Raw genomic sequence first — 23,239 nt, 5'->3', positions numbered from 1 at the left:
TGCTGCTGCCAGCGTGTCAGAGGGAATGCTGGGATGTGCTTCCTGTGAAGCGGCTAACATGAGAGCAATGCCCTGATCAGGAACACAGGCCTCAGTTTGACAAGATACTGAACAGATAGGAAGAACAAGAAATAGCGAGGGACAAGGGAGAGAGAAAGCGAGAGGGGTAAGGCCTTGTTTGCTTAATAGATAAATATTAATACACCTGGATGGATTGAGGACCTATAGTCATCTATTCACTTTCAAATAGTTCACTTTCAACGAGGTGTAGAAAGTAACAAAATAAACACCAGTGAGGAGGTGTGTCATACAGAATCTTATTAAGTTCAGCTTGGTGATGTGAAAATGATAGAGATGCCTGAGAGAAGTTATCGACCCCAAAAGTTCATGAATTATATTCTGTCACACCTCAAAATTTGACGAGATGAATTATGCAAAGGCGACGGTGAAAGAGCCGGATATTGAGGGTGAAGGCGATCATTTACTTTAGAAGCTAATTCGTTCTCATCTCATCTCAGGCTTCTCCACGGTATCCCGTTCTTAAAAATTCCTCCCGCGCTTGATAGGGGTTCTCTCCTTAAAATAATTCCTCAGCTACCTTTCTCCTTTAACTCTCATCCATTAGCCCTTCTTTCTCTTTTTCTCCCACCCTCCTCCTCTTCCTCCTCCCCTCTCCGGCTTTGCTCACACGCCCACATGGGCCCCTCCCAAGCGGAATAATGGGAGCATATGGCCTAGGCAGCACCTACAGGGCCTTAAATAACTGCTGCAGCATTCCAGCTCGCTGTACCAATTTATCTCTCTCCCCCCCCCTCCCCCCCCTTCCTCTTTGCACCCCATTTCAAAACACTTCTAGCTTGAGTTGAGCTCAGCAGACAGCAGCGGATGGGACACGTTGTTCTTCAGACACATAGCAACATAATGGACTGACACAGAAAGTGGTGTAAAAGTGATTAAGCGTCGTGCGCACGGTACTGGTGTTGAAATCCAGTTTTATTGGCAGATATTCACTGGCCTTCTTAGCGATCATTTTGCACCGGCAAATACCTCAAGTCGTGTTGCGTTACGGTGAGCTAGTAGCATTATTTAAACTCACTGCAGTGATGCTTTAGATGGTGTTGTGTGTTGAGTGAGCTGAGTGTATACATATCAATGCTGGACCTTTATTTGCCAGTCTGTCCGTTTAAGTTCTTGGCCGACAGCTACTGAAAGCAAAGCATATGCTAGCTGGAAGTTGTAAGAGTTTCCTTTTGGTCTTTGAGAGAAAGGAGCTCAGGTTCAGTGAGTTTTGAAAGAATAAAAATGCATACAAAGCGTCCACTTAGTTGCCTAAATTCTGTTCACCTGATGAGATTACTGTCCTATAAATGTGGGGCTGAAGAGGCGCTAACCTGCTACAAGTCACACTCTCGTGTAAATATGTCCCGCAGAGTTCCTTCTATACGACCTTAAAAAGAATGATATATGGATTAATGGGCAGCTCGTGTTGGAGTGTTTATGCACACGAGTGCCATGTAAGTGCCTGGGCAGGTGTAATGTCTAAGTAGAGGGGCTGAATGTGTGCGCAAATGAGAGAGAGTGAGTGCGAAAGGTGCTGCTGTTTTATTTATAGAGCCAGCGCTATTTATACCCAACTCAAAGATCAGTTCAGAGAAGCTTGCTTGTGGGCCACAGCCAAGATCACTCTCCATTACGGTGCATGCTTAACACCAAAACACACACACGCACGTACACTCTCGCCTATATGCGAGGTGGGGCTGCGGTTGCCATCATATCTGCTTTGTACGTATACACACAGTAACAAAACAATGTGATTTAGTGCGCATACGGTACAGCCATGCATTCGTTCACAAAGGGGTGGATGAGGAAGGGGAGAGGGTGGGGGTGCACGGGGGTGAGCCCACACTGACTGACTGAGTGTTCTTCATGGAGTACAGCAGGCTTTAACATGCTCAGGGATCAATACAGTGAACCAGCGCCAATCGATTGCAATTCATCTGGCTATTTTTTTTTTTTTTTACATTTCATTCTCACCCACTCACACTGCACGCTGAGCAGCAACCCTGCGAGGCAATACATAAATAAACATACACACATTTGCATACAGAAGCACACACACACACACACCTGAGCCGCTGGAATGATGCCCCCCCCACCCCCCCCACGGCCCCTTGCAAAAGCGTGTTCAATAAACCCGTATGGAATTTATTTATTTTTATTGAGCATATCAGCCCATCCTGGTCCTCTCTGCATAACAAGGCCTGTATAATTAAACCATAAATTTCAGTGCGCTCCTTTAATTACCACAGACAATGTCAGGAGGCAGCAGGGTAAACAAATGGCTTTGAAGTGAGCGAGGGAAAAAAAAAAAAAGGTTCGACACAGCAATGGAGAAGCTGTTCATTTTGGTGAGAATGTTGTTGCACTTGAAAAGGATGAAATGTTAAAAAGAGTGTACGTGCTCGGGGAGTACAGTATGTATTTTTTTTCCTCCCTCCTGCCTTTTCTAAGAATACTTTTGAGGGATGCAGTTTTGTCTCAGAGTGAAGGAAGAAACAATCAGCGCATTGCTGCAAGCATGACGACGTGCAAATATGTATGTCTGGATGAGCACAGTACACTTGCGACTACTAATAAACTGAGTAATGGAGTGGGTGTTTTGGGTGTGTGTGTGTGTGTTTGCATTTGTGCCTTTTTTAAGCCTCTTTTTCCCATGAACACACAGAAGATGCAGATGGTACGCTCGTGTTTATATGTAGTTTACGGGGAAGCCAAGTTTCTTGAGTATGACTGGAGACACCTTTACGGTCTTCAACAGCATACATCATATACAAATGTGTGTGTTTGTGTGTGTATTGTGCACACGTGTGTAAGCTTTAGGTCAATGTCAACACACAGACCTGTTTCTCAGCAGCTTAGCTAATTACACAAGAGCCCTGAAGGCCACTTAGAACAGGTTAGCTAATTAACAAACAGGCTGATTGCAGATTAATTGAGAGGTGTTCCTAATCTTCACCCCTAAATGCAATGACAAATGCTAACTGGCACTAATTAGGCTGGTATGGAGAGCTGAGAGTGGAGGCTGTATTTACAGTTACCGTGGCTCATATGGATGTGTGGCTTGTATCCAGCTGCCTCTTTCAGACCTGCCAACAGGTTAAAGCAAATGAAACTTTAGTGAAAGTACGAGGAGGCTAAGAGGTAGTGAAGACAGCTTCATCAGCAGCCTTTTTAGGCTGCAGTGCGATGTGGCCTCAGTATGCATGATACATTTATGGTATTTTCTGTGCGCAAGAGTAACTAATACATATTTGAATAGCTCACTTATATTAGAATGTGAATATTTACTTATTTGCAGAAAGAGAGGAAAATTGTTCAATACAACACTGTGCAAAATTGGTGGGACACAACGGATAACTATAGGCCACTGGCGCCTCTAAATGTGGAACACTGCATCCTGAATTATTATTACAACTGGCAGTAAATTTTTTTAAGTGCTGCTTTTTTTGCAGTCTCTGTGAAAGAGAAACATGTCCCACTTTACCTGTGGGGATAGTACTTTTGAAAACTCCCTCTCATATGTCTATTGAAAGCCTACTGTTAAGACTACACTATTTGCAGTTTGACCTTTCCCTGCGTGTGAGGATTGGTTCCCTCAGCTTCAGCATGAATGGCGCGCACAGAACATGAAACCTGAAACGGTGTCAACACAATGGGTTAAGGTGGATTACAAGGACAAAATAAAGAGAAATAGGACCCTCGGTGGGGATCTGAACCGGCACCCATCTGTGGATGATCACCTGCCAATAGAAAATGTACTTTATTCACAAGCCACACACACACAATCTTGCAATTTTCACAGCCACTAAAACTACTCCCCAAGGCCCGACTTCTTCTAACTTCCATCTGCCTAGAAAAATTTATCATTCAGTTCCCCTGTCTATCACACACACACACACACACACACACACACACACACACACACACACACACACACACACACACACACACACACACACACACACACACACATACACACCTGTGCCTTTTAAGCTGCCCACCCTCCCCAAACATGCACACGCACTAAGTTTCCACCTGGACTCTTTCAACCTCTGACCCCACCCTCACTCCTTCTTATAATCCTTCTCTCCATCCATTGACTTCATTGCTTCCGTCTTTCTTTTGCAACACCTGCGCTTTTAAATCCCTACATCAGGATGGCCCATTTTACCTGAACAAACACACACACTGCCAGTAAACACACACAGAAGTACCTACACGTCCTTACCCAGATCCCAGGAAACACACACAAACGCAAGTATGTACAAACACACACACACGCACGCACACACACATGCACTGTCCCTGACAAGACAACAGCCAGCAGCAGCTGCTTCCATCTCCTAGCAACAGCCAGCCTGATAGATGACCCAACGATGGATAATTACCGTAAATCACCACAGCTCACACACTAAAGGAGAGAGAGGGGCAAGGGAGCTTAAGAAAGACTGAAAATGTAAGAGAGAGGGAAAGAGCGGGGATTGAGAGGGATCAGAACTCGAGGGCTTGGGGCTGGTCATGTGTGCACTAATGCACATTGATGAGCTCAAATTCATCTGCTTTTTAAAGCACACACACACAAACACACACACACACACACGTATACATTTAATTCAGACAACATGCTCTCCTACACACATGCAAAGGTGCTCACCGTATACATAAACGTGTGTGTGTGCAGCACACAAACACAGTCACACAGTGTCAGCGCTGTGGCTGTAATCTGAAACCACAGGCCCCACCTTCCTATAGAGGAGCTTGTCTGTCACAGGTTCCCATCTTTTTGCACAAAGGTGCCTATCAAAGGCCAGAGGGTGCTGTACAGTGAGTCTGCGCAGTGCTCTAGAGCACAGTTAGGAATGGAAACAGCAGGCTGCTGCTTAGAAACTCTGACAACATGATTGCCTTTGATTTGTTTGAGAAGTGTTTGATTTAAGATATTGACCAGATGGATGCCAAAAAGTTCTCCAAACATGCTCTTTTTTTCTTTTATTTGGAAGCGAATGTCTGATTTGAGAATCATTCCTATTTTTTTTAAAACCCTCTACCGACAATGATAAAGCAGATTTGCATAATGTCACATCCAACTACTGACATGCAGTCTGTATTCCATGAATTCTAAATATAGCAACATGACAAACTACCTCCAGAAGAACAAAGTTTACTCCAAATTATCAACAGATCTTCGATATGCACACGCAGCTGCTCCATTTACTTCCCCATCATTTTCAGCTCTCCCAGACATGCAATCTGTCCTTCTCTCTCTCCCTTCTTTCTTTCCTTGCTATTCTCCCCTCCTTCCCTCATTCCCCGACTCCCTCCCTGTGCGAGTCCTGGCTGCTGCAGACATTTGATCTGGCTGCCTTGTGATAGATTGACAGGTAATGAGGAGGTTGAAGGGGCGTTGGAGACAGGAGCAGGTGTTCAGCACAGTCTTTTTGGCCAGCACTAAGCTGCCATGTCCTTCACTGCTGCACCGCACCACTCCGTTTCCTCCTTCTCTCACTCCTTCTTTCCCTCCTTCTTTTCCTCCCTTCTTTCCAACATTTCCCCCCCCCCCCCCCCCTTCTCTTCCTTAGAGAAGAGGACTATGCAATCCATCACACGTTGACACGGTCGGACATAGACTGTCTTTATATGGGAAAAATGCATGGGCCGTGGAAATAAATAAAGAATAGAACATCGTGTCCCATGCTGGCAGCAGCAAACTAGGCCTCGGACTGATCACTCAAACTGTGCCGTGAGGATGAGACTGATTTGGAACATCCGCCTGTAGAGGAGACCAATAATGGCTTCTTATAGCAAAGCTGGCGCTGACATGACTTTTAATGCAAAAAAAAGTTTCCTTTGCAAAATAAAAATGCTTTTGTTTTTAGAAACACCAACATTTTCACATGATTCTAAAGTACATTTCAGAGGCAGACTGTTCAGAAACTCACAGGAGTAAATTTTAGGTATGTTAGTCACGTTATATTAAAAGAGGACTCCCTTACAAGCTTTACAGTACATAATGGTCTAACTCGACACCAATCGGAGGCAGATTTTGACCTGTTTCAGTCCTGCTGACACAGCAGAGCACCACTCTGCATCACACCACACAAGCTAAACAGGAGGATAGAGAAGAGAGAAATCTGATGAGTTGGGAGACGGAGCAGAAATCTGAGGACGAGGATGTGAATGGTTGCAGTAGAGACAGCTTTTTTTGGGTCCAACTGTTGAATTGCTACTTTGCTGCATTTATGTGTTGCACTGATTGAATTTAAAATGAGTTATTCTCAATGATCAAGAGCAACAAGAGCATTTTGTGTTTAAGTTTAACCCCAAAATGACCTCAGCTTGCTGTAATTGTTCAGAATCAGGTAATATTTGACAGAAAGTCATTTGTGAAGCTTCTCTTGTGTCGGGCAATTTCCTGACATACGCAGACGCAGGATTTAAGGTAGAAATGAACGGTTGCACCTTTGAAACCACCTTAAATGCAGTAACAGAAACTTGAATTGTCGTCATGGGAGCCAACAGGCAGAGACAGCCAGAGGAAAAACAAGGCTTCAGGCTATAAATCCAACCCTCCAGTTTACTGCCCAACATTAAAGGACATGTCACCCTCCTAAATCAGATCACCAAGAGGAGACAGACGGGCTAAAATGGGGAGCATTTGCATGTTCAGTAAAACATTCCTAAGAGCTCAACAAAGTGCTTGACCACTTTCTTTTTGCTATATCCTGCAGTTAAAGATTGTTCATACAATTTGAGATACGTACAACGTGAAGGAGTCAACTAGCTTTCTGTCACGACACACCATTCTGAATGAAAGTAAAGATAGAAATATTTATCGAGCTTCTGTTTTTAATCAGCCTCCCTAAAGGTGGATTTAAACACTGAAACTAGCACTTGGTCTGGTGTCTGACCCACGTTTCTTCCTTTAAATCTACAAAAACAGCAGCTTCACCTGGACAATCTAACAGACAGTTTAATTATTTAATATAATGCCAGATAAGAGTGTGTGTAGAATTAAAGAGGAAGCCACCAGGCTTAAAATTAGCCTATCCCAATTGTCACCCTACTCAAAGAGAACCTGTTTTCTGAAAAAAAAGAAGTCATTGACGTGCAATCACATTCAAACACACTCGCCTGTCAGTTTATAACTCTCCTACTCTCACGCACTCACACACACACACGCACACATACAGACCAAACATCGGCCAACACACAAATAGACACCCACACATACACACTTTTTAAGCCCTTGCCTGGCATCAGCTGTCACACAACCTGTCTCAGAGAACTAAGCAGAGACAGACGCTGTCAACTTAGAGTGCCTCAAATGCCCACATCCACCCAGGCAGAGGAGAAATCAAGCCTGTCTCCCAGTATAATTTGCGCTAATCCTTCATGGGAGATAGTAAAGTCTATGGCATATCTGCCTAATAGCATCAGTCACCGGCAGGTTCTAATCTCATATTTAGACCCATTTCCATCACGGACTGACGACAAAAGCACCAGCACAAAGTGTGATTACCTTCTTATTTTTTTTACATTTCTGCATGACTTGACTCCTGATAATAGTTCGGTAGGGAGGTGGGAAGGGGTGAAAACACGAGAAGTAGAAACTTTGAGGTTCTTTTCTTCATGGAGGAAGAAGAAAGTCATTTCTACAGAAGACAGGTGGGCAGAAAAAATGGAGTAAAAGTAAGTGGCAAACTGTATCAGGAGAGAAAAAGTGGAGGTAAAGAGAGTGAAAACCTTTCAGTCAAGAGCCTGCCCAGACTCACACACGCTCACATTCACGTTAACACATCCTCATGCACGCACACACCCTTACAGACTCGAAGACACACACACACACGCACACACACACACTTCTTTTCAATGCGTTTACAACCTGTGGTGTTTGTCCTGCTCTACTGGCTGCTTTACCGCGTGCATTTGAATGCCGACTGGAGTGCATCCCTCTCTTTCAGACAGCGCCATAAAAGACGACACACACAATGAGGGCTCTTTTCAGCAGAGTGGGGCTGCCTGGGGGTAGGGAAGCACCTCCAAAACCGCCACAGCACTTCAACTCTCAAGGCACAATGAGGTGCTAAGCCTTGATGAATAATGAGAGATTATTCATAAAGATGACAAACAGAACAGAAACCAACTATACAAAGTGTTGCGATGAAAAGTCCTTTAGCTGCAGCTTTCCCTCCACAGAGTGTGTGTTGACTGTGGCCGAGTGTATTTGTGTGTGTCTCTAAGAGTGACCTGGCGAAAGGAGGGAGACAAAAAGAAGGGGAGGTAGCGCAAGGATCCTAATGAAGCCGTAAATCAGAGTCTGATGAGAACAGACTCTGAAGGAGGATCACATCAGTGGAGATCAATGCAGACAGCTACACACACACACGCACGCACACTGACGAGAATAGAGATGAGAAAAAGCCAGACGCAAACACATGCCAGCGTTCCCAAGTGTGGCAGACTTATGAAGGTAAAAGCAAGTACATGAGAATAAACACACCCATTCATTTCCAAACACACAAAATGACACACATACACACACACATACTCATCTAAAATCTATTAAACTCCCTCTAAGTTTAAAGCCCATCTTCCCCCAAGAACTCACCCGTGGGCTCAAGAGTCCCACCTCCTTGTTCAATCCTGCTCGTCTGAATAATATCTGCTGTGATGAATGGCGCCATAACTCTGATATCCACAATCAATCTCTGCTTTAAAGACACATTCATCTTGTGCAATGCTGAATGGATTTAGGGGTGGGGGTGGGGTGGGGGATGCAGATGAGAGGGTGGGGGGGGGGGGTTGTAGGAGGTGGTTGGGTGCTTGCCTGACCTCCCAGAAGGAGGGTGGGTGGGGCTCGAGGGTGCTGATGGAAGGAAGAAGGGGAGTCAGGTTGGGAGGGCTGCACTGAGTGATGTGTGTCAGTTCACATCTGGCTACAAAAATAAATGAGGCTTATGAAGACAAATGAAAAGGGGCTGTCTCCCCAGTTCCCCCCCACCCACCCCACCGCACTGACGCACACTCAAACTCAGACAGACAAGAAATGCACAGAGAGGGATGAAAAAAAGGGGCGAAAAGACAAAGAGGAAGAAGCAAAACAGAAGAGCTGAGAAGAGACCGAGTGTATTCACCGATGTAATGACCTCACAAGGATAGTGATGAAGTTCTGGTGTCGATGAATGCATATGCTGCTTTAGTATGAGCTGAGTCATCCATGGGTGCCAAAAAAGCTATGGTGGTGTAGCGTATGCTGCCTGAAATGATTGTTTTATCATACAGTAGCTAAACTTGACTGCGCTCTTTGCACTAAAAAAAAAAAAGGGAAAACAAAGAAATTAAAACGGCCACTGTGTGAGTGCAAATTCTCAGCCCTGAACTCACACCTATGGCTGAGGATACAGAGGCGGGGGGAGGGGAAGTATTTAGCGGGCTGGGGGGCTTTTAAGAGTGAACTATCCATGACCTGTTAGAAGGGTCATCTGTCGGTGACACTGCCACTCAATATTCTTCTTAATGATGTACCACGTCTTTTAACCCCAGCAGACAAAGTAAGGAAACATTACACCGTCAGGAGGGCTCCCCCACGTCTTCTTCCTCCCTCCCCGCCCCATCTTTTTCCCCTCTCATTCACTCTCGCCGCTTTGCTCACCAAGTTGTAAGACCCAGAGTTGGATTTTTAATTATTAAAAAGAGAATTCCAGCCAGAGAGTTGTTCAGCTCTTTTTCAGGCTATATGATCTGCCAGGACCTGGCTGGAGTCTGCACAGTGAGCGCCATATACCCTGTTTAGTCTGGTTGTTGGAAAGCGAAAGTAAGCGCACAGGCACGGCTTTCAAAGTAGACACGTGCTGACAAGATACATCAAAACTGTATTTATCCGGACACCTTAGCATGCCTTAAAAATATCCTGTCACTTACTAACCAAAGAAAAAAAACTTTTACTTATTCGATGATTTAATGTTGATTTTACCGTATTTCTTCTCTTCAAAGAAAAAGTTTAATATACCACATAAAAACACACGAAAACAAGGCCTGCTCTAAGGCATCTAAACAGATGATGATGATAATCAGGCTCTGGCCTCTCTAAATACATAATATAACCTGATTGGAGGAAGGGAAGGGCACCCAGGTAAGATAGTTCATTGATTCGGGAAGTGGCTGCAATGGAGTTAACCCTAGCTGAGGTTATGATGGGGGTGGATGAAGGTTTGGGATGAAAGGTGAGATGATGATTGATGAGAGGAAGCAAGAAAAAGGAGTGCATGCAGTGAGGTAAGACATTAACGGAAGAAAGTAGTAGTAGAAAGGCATGCCACAACTGGACCGACACTGTTTGCTGTAGTAACCGACACATCAGCTACAACGGGCTTTCCTATGTACGAGCTGTTCTGCAGAGTAATGTGCCCTTAAACAGGCCCAGTGCGTTCAGTGCCGTGACCCCCGCGGACCTCCGACTGGGTCCCGAACAGCCAGAAAAGCTGTAATCTCTCTGTCAAACAACTCTTCAGTAGCAAGTATGGAGTGTGTTTGTGCATATAAATGTTTCCAGACTGCATCGACAATTTAAAAACGACAGCAAAAGAATGACACGGGGGAACCAGCTATTCCGTACGGAGGGTGCAATAATGACATTCAGAAAGATAAGGCGGGTTTTAAACACGTCAGAAAAACAAAGGTAAATATTAATAGCATCATTTAGTGAGAAATTTGTGAATGAATGTATAAAAATATCGGTAGATGTTGTCAAACCGCTTGTAAGTGTTTCTGAATACCCTCCCAACTTATTGAATATTTTAATTACCGGTATTCTTTCAGATTTTTTTTTTCAAAAGTTGGCTTTGAAGATATAGCCAGCGCCTGCACTCAATGGGTCAGCCCTGCATACACAAACACACAATTGTATACACACACAAACACACACACACACGCACACGCACACAAACACACAAAGCGGCTGTGTGAGAGTAGAGGGAAGACAGAAACATTACAGGGCCCGTTTTTTTGGAACCAGGCAAAGTGAGTAAGGAGGGTGGAGGTGGTCGGGAGGGGAGGCAGGGAGAAGAGAAAACGAGGAGGAGAGTGAACAGCGGGGGCGGGCTGAAGGAGTAGAGATGAGGGAGGAAGGGAGGGAGGGAGGAAGGGAAGGAGGGTGGGTTGAGCGTTGGAATGAACTCTCTCAGGCTTTGTGGTGCACGTTTCCCAAGGCCCCCGCCTGGCCCCTTTGATAAATGACACATGTCATTCTGTCAGCTTGTGACACTGCAGCTGGGAGGCCCTGTGATGTATGGCTCTGCTGAAAAAGGAAATCAACTTTTTTCCCCTTCTCTCTCCCTCGCTCTCTCTCTCTCTCTTTCCTTCTGTCTCCCTCCCTCCTTTCCTCAGCCCAGCCTGAGTGCATGGCCCTTTTATATGAGGATTTAGGTTTCCTCTGGTCCAGTAAGCCCCCACCGCCACCCCCCAACACACACACATAGGCAGCGACAGACAGGCATGCATGCAGCCAGGTTGCGGCTGGTTTGTTCTCACGCAGACACACACAGACACACACACACACACACACAGATACACACAAGCGGTGACGCAGCTATTATGATCGTGTTCAAAGCCGTAACCTGAGGAAAAGAGGGCAACGCCACATTGGAGGTAGATCCAGGATTTATGGCTAAAAGCCGAGGAAGTAAACAAAGTGCGCACTTTTTAATAGGCAAGGGGGTGGGGGGGGGGGGGGGGGGGTAGCAAGATTCCGGTTGGGCAGGATGGCTGGTGTCTCCCACTGGGTCATCTGTCATCCATGTGTCTGACTGGGAGTACGAGCACACACAGCTCTGGAAATGTTGCGCATGCACGCACACTCCCACAGGAACTGGGATGAACTGAGAGAGGTCTGCCACACACACACACACACGCAGCGTTATACAGATGCATACAGTTTATATGCAAACAGATAAATATTCACACACGCCAAAAGACTTTTCAGAGCAAATGCTCGCACTATCAATCTTGAAATGGTGGAGAGAAAAAAAAAGAAAAAGAAAACAAAGACATGATGAGATTTTATTTCACAGGGCAAATGAGTCTAGCCAATGAGCTGCTCCCGTGAGGCCTGCCCTAGCCCTCCCTTCCTGGCAGATTAGCCTATCACGGCATCCTATTGACCTCTCTACTCCATGCACCGCCCACGCAATGGGTGAGCCAGCATAAAGACCAATCTCTCTTTCGCTTTTTCCCCCCTCTTGCATACACACTCCCTTACTCACACGCTCTCTAATCATATCCCAGTCTTCCTCTTCCTCACTCTCCCCCCTTCCAGTTTCTCTCTCTCTCTCTCTCTCTTTACACTCCTCCTCCCTTTCATTTCTCTCTCAACGGCTGACCTGTTATCAGTACACTGGAGATTTAATGGCCAAAAAAAAGAAAACAGCCGAGCGCGAGTCAGGCGTGGCGGAGGGACATTTCCCAGTGTCGCTTCTCAATCTTCATGTGCTTTCTCTCTTTCTCACACACACACCCAACCACCCACTACTGACTTGAAATCATCCAAATGTCTTCACTAGCATTTACTCCTTGCAGTCAGGTACAAAAAAAGAAAATACAAATCACGATGAGGTGATGGTTGTGTTAGTACGAAATCACAGGAATGAGGAGCAGGATCCAGGCCATTCATTGGGCTGCAACACACACTAATGAGTAAGAGTTCACTATGTGTTGCTATGGGGACTAGGGCTACTTTGACTAAAGGAGAGCAAAAGAGCCTGAAACACCGAAAGACAGGGAGAGGAGAAAGAGAAAGAAAACAGCATGAAAAGGAAGACGTTCGTGAGGATCCAATAGACAAAGGAGGGGAATAAAGAGTAGAGTCAGACATATTTAATAGATTTCCTTGCCACATATTAGAGGATGACCCATAAGGCAGGTCTAACACTGTGTACCAATTTCATCATCATGTGCTTATTGGAGAAATCAAACACAATGGTGTCATGAAAGGTAGCCGGATTTAACTTAATGTAGCGTTCTGATTGGATTACACAACAGGGCAACAATATTTTTAGCGTTCTTATTATTATCGTTGCTATTAATATTGGCTTATTGGCTTAGAGCATTTTAATAATGTGTAATTCTGGTTGAACCACAAAATTATTTACATTTTTTTTTCGGTGGCATGAAAATCGTCAAATTAATACCATGCAGCATTTTAAATACCAGCTATCTGTACCTCCCGGCAGCGAAACACTGATATCCTGCATAAAAAGGTTCATATCTCTTTGAACTTAAATAGAATATGAAGCCAGCCGAAAAGAGAGAAAAGAGAGCAAATAAGAACCTGCTTCGTTCGGACCGTGGCCACCTGGGGGTCACGACCTGCCTGCGACCCGGTCGGATGTGCACTCTGGCTGGGGTGGGAGTGTGTGCAGCAGAAGTGTTTGGAGAGGAGTTGGGGGGGCCGCTAAGCTGGAGCACGGACACACATTTATAAATGCCAGAAGGCCTTCATGATGCTGTCAACAGCACCAGTGCAGGAGGGGTGGGATGAAGGTCCACTGGTATAACCCCCCCTCCACGTTAACAGGCCGCCTCTGTGACCCCCACAGGATATTGCTATACACATGCAGACAACAAACACATGAAAACACCGCGCTGTTGCCACTGGAAGAAAATCCCTACCCCTGGAATAGTGCAGCCACTGTAAGCCATTTTGTTTTTGTTTAGTCTCCTCTTTGGACAAAGTTTGGCCTGAGTGGTTTGATTTTGTCTTTTAATCACAGCTGGAGGACAGGAAGAAAGAGGCACGAGGAAATGAAGTAAGGGATATGACAAGAGGGGCAGTGTGTGGAGGCAAGAATCCGGGAGAGCGTGTTGTTGCAAGCACATATAAAAAGCTAGCAACTTTGGACTCTGAGGTCAGTTGATAAACACGACATTGACAAGTCAGGAGCAAGGACGGGGGGGGGGGGGCAAAAATAAAAAAAACCCTCCAGTTTCCCTGATCTTTCTAATCTGAGCCAAGCATTCACCTCAATTAATCACTGGAATTGTTACACCATGGTAATACTGAAAACAATCTCCATGATCACACGCACAAACAAAATTTCAAATTGCTATCATCCATCTCACCTGCCCCTGTTAAAAGCACACAGCAAGGGGGGGGGGGGGGGGGTGGACTGTGTATGTGTGTGTGTGTGTGTGTGTGTCGGGGGGGGGGGGGGGGGGGGGGGGTATAGATGGCTGAACCATTTGTTGGCTTCCTCCCCACCCCCGTTCCCATTCTAAAGGCCCGGCCAGCGAGATGATGGTGAAAAATTAACGGCAGGCAGCCAAACAAGTAAAAGCACCAGGGCGAAGGGATCAATGTGCGGCATCCATGGCGGGAGCAGCTATGTAAAACACTTGCCTTAAGTCAGCCGCATCCGGTTAATATTTAATCCCTCCATCCATCTCCACAAAGAGCGTTTCCCTTTTAGCTTTAGCTGCCGTTTACTTTGATTACACACAGCCGTTTGGGGGTGGCTGGGGCCGGGGCGGGGAGGAGGTAGCGGGGGCAAAGCAGGAACGATAAGAGAGAGCATGGTGGGGTGATTTGCATGGGGATGGAAAAATATTCTCAGGTTTGATAATCGCTCAGAGCAGTCTAGTGCCAGTGTGAGACAGCAGAGAGGAGGTAGGCCTGAAAGAAAGAGTGAAATAAACAGAGAAAGAAGAGAGAGAGAGGGAGAGGTGTTAGATCTGTGAGGATGAGGGGAGGAAATAGAGGTGATGCTGAATGAAGCTTAGGAAAAACAAAACAAAAAAAAACAAACCGAGTTTCACTCCGAGGGGGTTGCCTTATTTAAAACAAGAGATATGCAAATACAGCTAGGAGTAGCAAAATAACACTGATATTATCTTCCTCGGTTATTTTCTGTGGCAAATTATTTCTAGGGAGGAAATCCAAAACTGTAACTCCCAAGTGAACATGCAAATCCATCTGCGTATTCCTGGGGAGCCTTCGCCACTCGCTCTCATGTTGCTTCTTGCACGTTGCTGTTTTTGCTTCCCTCCTTTAACCGACTGAAGTTTCCCATGTTTATTCTGCACCGGTGCTGAAAACTGCACATTACAGAAGCCGAGCAGTAAACTACGCAGTGTCAACAGTGTTACGCATAGGCGTATAATAACTTCATATATATGCATGTAACGGTAAATTAGGTGATATGTAATTAGAAATAATGGCAAATGTAAAACTGAACTTTGCGTTTCCTGCTCTGCTACTTACTGTGCGCAGTCACCACTTGGCTGCCTGAAGCCTGTGCACATAATGCTTTCGATTAAACTTTACCAATTACCGAGGGAAATGACCTACATGCCGCTGCACTGATTTAAACCCTTAAAAATTGAGAAAATATGTCAAATGTGGAACACACGCCACTTAAATTTGAGGGGGGTTTTTTTTGGGGGGGGGGGGGTTGTTTGTTTTTTTTCCACTTTAATGCCAGAAGCCTGTCGACTCAAATGTGTTTGTCAGCCAGCGGGTTTACTGGAAGGAAGCCCTCAAGATGGGCAATGGCAACTGTTCATTTTCTCACTCGCTGACCTCAGCTCCCCAGTTTACAATGTGGAATAAAAAATGGGCCCGTGTTAGCCAAGAGCGCGAGGAACACGGAGGGAAGAAGAACCAGCGGTTAGGTTAGTCTGCAGCTGCTGCTGTTTTGCAGAAGGTGAACTTAACATACACTGTGTATGTATGACGCACACCAGAGATGAAATGAAGATGCTTTTCTTTAAACCTGTGGAACAAACTGCATAGCGAGCTTGATCTAGAGTTTTGCTTTCGCCTACCGTCTTTGCATCGTTCTGGTATTATTCAACTACCAGAGTGCGAACCGGCCTACAGATCGAGGTTAAAATGGGGAAAATACCGGACCTTCCACCCATCCGCCCAACACTCGCTTCACCGTGATTGCTAATACAGCGAGCTATTGATCAATGAGTGCCTGCCGCTGGCTGCTGTTTCAAAGGGGGAGAGAACAGGGGCTGCAGGGCCTGTGACAACCCTGACAAGGGTAAAGTGTTATTTCTCTCACACACCGACAGCTGGACAAGGGGTGTGGAGCGGAGGAGAGCGTTGGAGGGGAATGTTGTAGGGATGGAGGGACATGTGCGTGAGTTGGGAGGGGCAATTCGGCCGGCCAGGCAGTAATTCTTAATTGACACCTGTCAGGATAATGGCGGCAGTCACAGCTGTTGTGGGAGAATTTGTCCATCGTCCCGTTCATCTGTCAGCTTTAATGCCCATCCTAAAAGCTACACCCCACCCACCACCCACCACTCCACGCCATGCAGCAAATACACAAACACACACGCACAGATTTCATCTCCCTTCCCTATCCTAAATATCCACCTCTCTTGAGCTTCACCCACACGGCCAATCTTCTTTGGTGCTGCTGCTTGGCTAAACATCGGTGCCCACCGCTGTCATCACACCATCACACATCCACCCCCCCCACACTCCATAACAGAGGGGGGGAAAAAACCCCACACTTAATCATTACATTGCTGTATGGATTTAAGCCATGCTGAGATAATTTAGTATTTGTTAAAAGACGAAAAAAAAACGCGCTTTTCAACTCTTTCACTCCCCCAGCTGCCTCTTTTTAAGCGTGTCATTCGACCCTGACAATCTCCACCTAAGTTTGTCCGCCGAGGGGTTGAGATGAGAAACATGCTGGAGAGGGTAAAAGAGCAAGAAATAAAGGGAGACGGAGTGCTGCAAAATGAGAGGGGAGATATGTGAAAGAGTCATAGAGAGAGAGCGAGAGAGGTAGAGGGAGATAGAGAAGAAGAGAGGGAGGAGAGGGAGGAGTGTACAGGGGTTGGGTGTCCCTGGATGGGGTTCTTGCTCTTCTGTAGTGGGCCCATCTCGTTTGTCTTGTTTGTTTGTTGGCATCAAAGAGCTGCCTCTCACTCCCCCTGCTAACTGATGTAATGAGTGGGTAAGCTACATGTTTTTTTTTTGTTTGTTTTTTTCCTGCGCCGAGGAATTCAAATACTTATTAAACAAAATATTCTGTAATTGCTCATCTTTTATTGATAGTAGTAACATGTTAAATTTGGCTCTAGCAGACTTTCCCATAGCCTCTCGAGGAGGCACAGCACTGATCAAGAGAGCAAATTTACCCTCGGCAAATGTAATACTTTACTTAAGAAAATTTAAGATGTCAATTTTTGTGCTGTAAATGTTGCATGACTACTTCTCTTGAACGTTTCCCCTCTTATCCTCCTCATGTCTCAAATTATGTGCCAGAGGAAAGCAAAAAATAAATAAATAAAAAACACACACACAAAATATCAACAGTTTTTTTTTTTTTCATTAATGAGCTCGGAGGTCTTACATCCCTACTGTGGACCCTTAACAAACTGTAATTACTCAGCACAACACAAATATTACATAGTAATTAAGCACACTTAACAGAGAGCTGATAACGGCGACAGCAAGTCATTTATCAAAGCTTTGAGTCCTTTCTGAAATTTCATGAAAGTTAAGAAAACGAGTTTGTTATGCTGCTGCAACATTGAAAAATGAGAACAAAAATTCTTTATTTGGGGGGAAATTGTTTTTCTATGGCAGTCAGGAATAAGACTGCTTGTCAGCCCAGTCCCAGAGGGCTGCTTTCTATCTGTTTCAGACTTGATTTTCTCAGACTAGCGGGTTTTTTTTCCTCCTTCTTTTTTGGATCCCATGACTTGCTGCTGTTTTTATGTGCTGCAAGGCAGGCAACAAAGCACATCTGGCTTCTTTAATGATATGATTTCCCATCATGCTAAGCCACCTCCATTATGACCTCCCACAGAGACATGCTGGCTGCACTTAAGCATTAGGTGTAGGTGTGTACGTGCGTTTTTGTGTGTGTACGTGCGCGCGTCTGCCTGACTGTCTGTGTTTATGGTTGACGGTGTGCATGTGTGTGTTTAAAGTGCAGCGAGGGCAACACACTGCTAGTGATGGTAGCGGCGTGCCCCGAGGGCAGGTTTTTGCTGCGAATGCCCCGAAAAGAATCAAAAAGAGGAAAAAGACAACGAGGGGCATTAGCGGTATGGCGTGAAATCTATCTTTTATCCATATGAACCACAAAAGCTACATGGTTACAAGTTTGCTAATATCATCTATCTTGTAATTAGTTATTCCTGATAATCCATATTTTTTTTAAAAAAAACATTCAACAAACCTGTTGATCTTGAAACCGTTTTGGTAATGTTTACACAACTAATATTTGCACATTCATGCAAAAGAATTACAAGGATGATAAATGAAACTAAACCATGTAAGAAACTAATACCACACACAGACACACACACAAACACCAGGGGCACTCGTGGTGACTCGAGGCATTAGAAGAGCGAGCTGAGCAAGTTTGACCTCTGACTGGCTCAAATCCCAGATGTAAATTTAACTGCTAGTTTGGGAGGGTGGCGCAGGAGCAAAAGTGGCTATTGACGAAGTCGATCGATGCCACCTGCTAATGACGCCACCGCTCCAATTAGTGTAACCTCTAGCTGAGTCCGCACACACCGGGCTAAATAGAATGGCCAGAAAACATACAGTACATGCGAGGTGTGTGTGTGTGTGTGTTGGGGCTGAGATGAAACAAGGCTGCGGTGGATCGATAAGTGTTCCCGCTCTGTCTGATATCCCTCCTTTTTGACTGGGAATAGTGCAGAGATATAACAGTTGAGATATGAGAAACATGGCGCTGCTCTTGGAGCTTGTTTTCCTGCTCTTGCAGTGATGTGGGGGGTTGGGGGGGGAGGGGGGGCAGAGGGGCAGGCCACGCTAAAAAAGATGACTAACATGGCGTGGTTACCGTTACACTCGTTGGAGTTATTCATTCCAGGAAAACTAACACCGGTCAGTGCTAAGCTACAAGCTCACACACACACACACTCTCACCTCATCTCTCTCCCTTTCCTCCTCTTACACACTCACACAAACATGCACACACTTCTTTTTTTTTTCCTCCTTTTTTCATCCAAATCTAACATAAACTTCTCATTTCTCAGAAGCTGTGCAGCCTTTGAGCCATCGGAAGTTAAGCCTTCCAACTTTCAAGCGAGACACTAGTTCCTTTCTTGAAAAAAATCAACTTTTCATCAAAACAAGACTGTTCTAATTCTCGGAGGGGGGGGGGGGGGGGGTATTCAAATCTGGCAACACTGAGTTTTTTCAATAAAATGCACACACACACACACACACACACACACACACACACACACACACACACACGCACCTAGAGCCTATGCAGTGCAGTATTCCTCAGGACACCGGTGCAGACAGAAGGGTGAGTTGATGTGTGTGTGTGTGTGTGTGTGTGTGTGTGTGTGTGTGTGTGTGTGTGTGTGTGGAGGGGGGTGCCACATCTCAGCGTTCTGATTATTTCGAGGGGAGAATATCACATAACAGCATCGTCAAGTAAGAGCACAAAGGTCGCTGTGTAATCTTAGCTACCCCGGGCATGCAAAATCATTAATCCCCGGGCACTGTGATTCTCCAGCTCGGAATAAACTGGAGGCCTTCAGCGAGGCGGGCGGCTACAACACCGAGCTGGGAGAACGTTCAGCCAAAGTACGAGGAGGCCGTTCTATGAAGTGGCAGTGATTTACTGGCAAGGGTGGGGGTGGTGGAGCTGGTGGGGCCGCAACACATGCAAAAGTGTGAAAACTTCAACAGAACGTCGAGATTTTTAAAAATGGTTCCCGGGATTACTCTGGAGCGCTGATGCATCAGGCGGTTAGAACAGGCCTCAGCCGTGTCATTAATACAAAAATAAATAAAGCTCTCGCAAGAGTTGAGAAATTTCCACTGAGAAAATTACAGCAGAAAATAAGAGGAAACTTCACGAAAAATGCACTGCATTAATGATAGTAATAGTAATTTTTTTAAAAACAACCCGAAAACGATTTTCGGCGTAACCGAAAGAATTCTAATGAAAATAAAAACAATGGGACAAGCAGAAAATTAGCAGAGAACAGAGGGATAGGCTGCAATGTGGTGTGGCTGGTCTGGCTCGCTTATTGCAAGGTTATAGGAGGTGTTGAGGATGGGGGCGTATGTGTGTGTGTGTATGGGTGGGGGGGGGGGGGGGGGGGGGCCTTACTGAGGTCATTAACTGGCATTGTCTCCTGATGTGATTAGTCAGGTAGCAAAGTCCATTTGTCACCTGCACAGGCAAATTGAGTTGGTGCTGCACTAGGGGCTATGGGGACTGTATAATATCAACTTGATTACATCAAGGCAGCTGTGGACTTGACACCTTACTGAATTTGTCAGCATTAATCGTTAGGGCCTGTCACAAATCCATCAGCTCCACAGATAATTAGGGCTCTCTCTAATGAAGCCAACGGGATGCAACCTTACCCCCACCACCACCACCCCTTCCCCACTCTATACACACACACACCGTTTCTCTTATAATTAACCATCATGCAACGGAACAAGAGCGACTATCTCGTCGTCTCTTTTCCCTCGTCTTCCTCATGTAAGACTATGCAAGCCTGCCTACCATGAAAGGCGGCGTCACTGCTTTCTGTCCTTTACTTTTTTTGGTTTTTCCTCCTGGCCTCTTTACCTTTAAATCAAGGCATCGACTGTACGAGGTGCACGTAGTAATGCACAACATCCATCTTTGCACAAACAAGAACACCAGGGTGTGTGTGTATATATATATTTTCACAAACTTGCTGATTCAGGTTTGCAAAGTTTCTTCACATCTTGGTTTCCATGTTCTGGAATTCCTGCGTGTGAATTTCCTGATGAAAATTATAAAGTAACAGGAAGCGTGACAACGAGTGCTGCGTTTTCATTCCATCGGTGGAATATGTCATTAATGGGGTTTTTTGTCATCTAAACAGCAGTGTCACACACACACACACACACACACACACACACATGCAGATACTTCAAAATGATCCTAAGAAATCCTGTGATAATTTTCTTAAAAGCAAAACAAAACACAAAATTTATTGTTTAAAAAAAAATTGCGGAAATTGTAAAATTTACTGCAAAATAAAGCAATCGATTAACAACCTGATCAAAGAAAAGTTTTAACATGAGAAGCTCAAGCAACCCGAAAATTCTTTGCCAAGAAGCTGCCTAAGAAGTGCACTGTGTATGAAAATTAACAGGGAAATGTGCACATCTGATTATGTAACTCAAAGAAACGAAACTGTTAAGAAAATCTTTTGCTGTTTCTGATTTGCAAAATATAACTTTGCATGGTGCGGCCTCGAAACATAACGCACCTAATAAAAGTCTCCACAAGCTTTACAAAGTGAGAATGAAAAAAATAGGCCGTCCACACAAGTCTGCTATTGTTGTTTTAATTGTCTGACTCCTGATTTCCATGCCTAGTCCCACTATGAGCTATTTCCTCTTTGAGCAGTAGCACACAGAGGAAGCCACAGGTCAGTACGAGCTCCCAGTGGAGCATCGGGCTAGCCTGGTGTGTAAGTCGGTGTGTGCATGCGTATCAGCGTGATTGCGTGTTAGTCAGTCGCTTCTGGAAGCGTGGAGTGGAGGGCGTTATCTCTGACCGGCCATCGTGTTCGTGAAAGAATGGAAAACATCCCGTTTGCCAAGCTGTGATTGACCATTACAACCCATGATGTGCATGGCACTCAGTGGACGTTGTAATGGATCAATGGTTTGTGTGTATGTGTGTGTGGTGTGTGTGTGGCAGGAGAAAGGAGGGGAAGGGAGGGGTCACAGAGATGTCATGTTTTTCATGCCTCCATCTACATGCAGAAACCTAACGGGAGTCCCTCTGCTCCCATCATGGCCAACCTTTTCCAGGGGGATATTTTGCCAAAGCAACAGCGGTGACTGTTCTCTCCGTCTCACACACACAAATGCAGAAAGGTACAGCGAGACTCGGTATATAAAACTCGATTCTTGCTTCGCGGTGTGGGCCAGAAAACATATTACAGGTTGCCACAAAGGCAAACGAGAAAAGGCGAAGTTAACAGCGAGCACCGGTTGAATGTTCATCCGTCCTACACTCCTTCTCATCCTCCTCCTCATCCTCATCATCACCACCACCATCATCTTCATCATCGCAAGCTCTCTGTTTAAAATGATAAAACCTGCTGAGTTCAAAGTCTTCGTCGGCTGGCCCTCCTGTTCGACCCGCTTTGCACCTCATATTTCAAAATCTCTTTAAAATTCTGTAACTGTCTTTTGTTCACTCCAGTTGTTAATGCCTAACTTCAAAGGCTCGGCCTCATTAGCACAGAGGTAGAAACCCCTGTCACTCATTTACATTTGTTTAAAGGCTGCAGGGAGACAAGAGGAAAAAGGGGGAGTCCACATCCAAACCACTAGAAGTCAACCTTGTCGGTCCTCTGCCAACACCTGGTTTTATCAGTTGGTCACATTATAAAAATCATATCCAGCAGTGGACCTCAGCTGTGGGCTGATTCTTGCAGCGAATAAGGGAGGAATATTTCGGACGAGGACAGCCAGAACCTTCCATATTTTCATCTAAGAATATATAGGAAGAGGAGGAGAATTCAAATACCTGTTCTTTTTAAAGAGTGTTGGGGAATTTCTTGCAATTGAACATACACACAGTGCTTTCATCTGCTTTCTGTGCATACACATTTGAAGAAATAAGGTGATTTTTTCAACCACAATTCCCAACTTTCTTCTTTATCCTTTTTTCTTTTTCTTCCTTTTTGTCTTTGCTTTTCAGTTCCTGGTTAAAAGCAGGGTTGTGCATTTGAGTGGCTACCAGAAGCATGCTTGTCTTCACGGAGGGATTTATTGATGTTTATCAGGGATGAATAGATCAAAGACTGCCACATGACAGACGATCAATCACGCATCAAATCAAGGGTGGCAATCCTCTAATAAAATAAAAAAGAAAGGAAAAACCAGCTCTCGCCCGTTTTTCTCCCCCCTTTCTTTCCCAGTCAATTATTCATCATTACTCACTCTTGAACCTCAAAAACTCCCTTTTATCCCCATAACATGCCATTTAGTTTATCTCACCATTCTTAATAGAACTTTCCTGGCACCGGAGGATTTAAAAAAAAATCTCAAAGTGGCATTGCGCAGATACGTGCGTCATTTGCGCAATTAGATACATTTTAAACACAACAGTGTGTCCAGGGGTGAGTTGTGCGCTGTGTTATTAACACAAATAAATTG

General features: G+C 45.1%; 1 protein-coding gene across 4 annotated transcripts in view; it reads right to left on the bottom strand.

The window, feature by feature from the left end:
- The window catches only part of LOC308404979 (teashirt homolog 1-like), a 37,011-nt gene that overhangs the window by 9,870 nt on the left and 3,902 nt on the right, over positions 1-23,239 (bottom strand). The window contains exon 1 of one of the 4 annotated variants that reach the window (XM_080895328.1): positions 8,669-8,777. The exons of the other annotated variants lie outside the window; for them this stretch is intronic. Coding sequence (XP_080751454.1) covers positions 8,669-8,744 — 76 coding nt within the window. The 5' untranslated portion in view covers positions 8,745-8,777. Of the gene's footprint in view, positions 1-8,668; positions 8,778-23,239 lie in introns of those variants that run through there. 4 annotated transcript variants of the gene reach the window in all.

The sequence above is a fragment of the Rhamphochromis sp. 'chilingali' genome (assembly GCF_963969265.1).
Source record: "Rhamphochromis sp. 'chilingali' genome assembly, chromosome: 11".
NCBI lineage: Eukaryota > Metazoa > Chordata > Actinopteri > Cichliformes > Cichlidae > Rhamphochromis > Rhamphochromis sp. 'chilingali'.
Note: the sequence above shows the minus strand (reverse complement) of the source record. Positions and strands in the feature narration are given on the sequence as shown.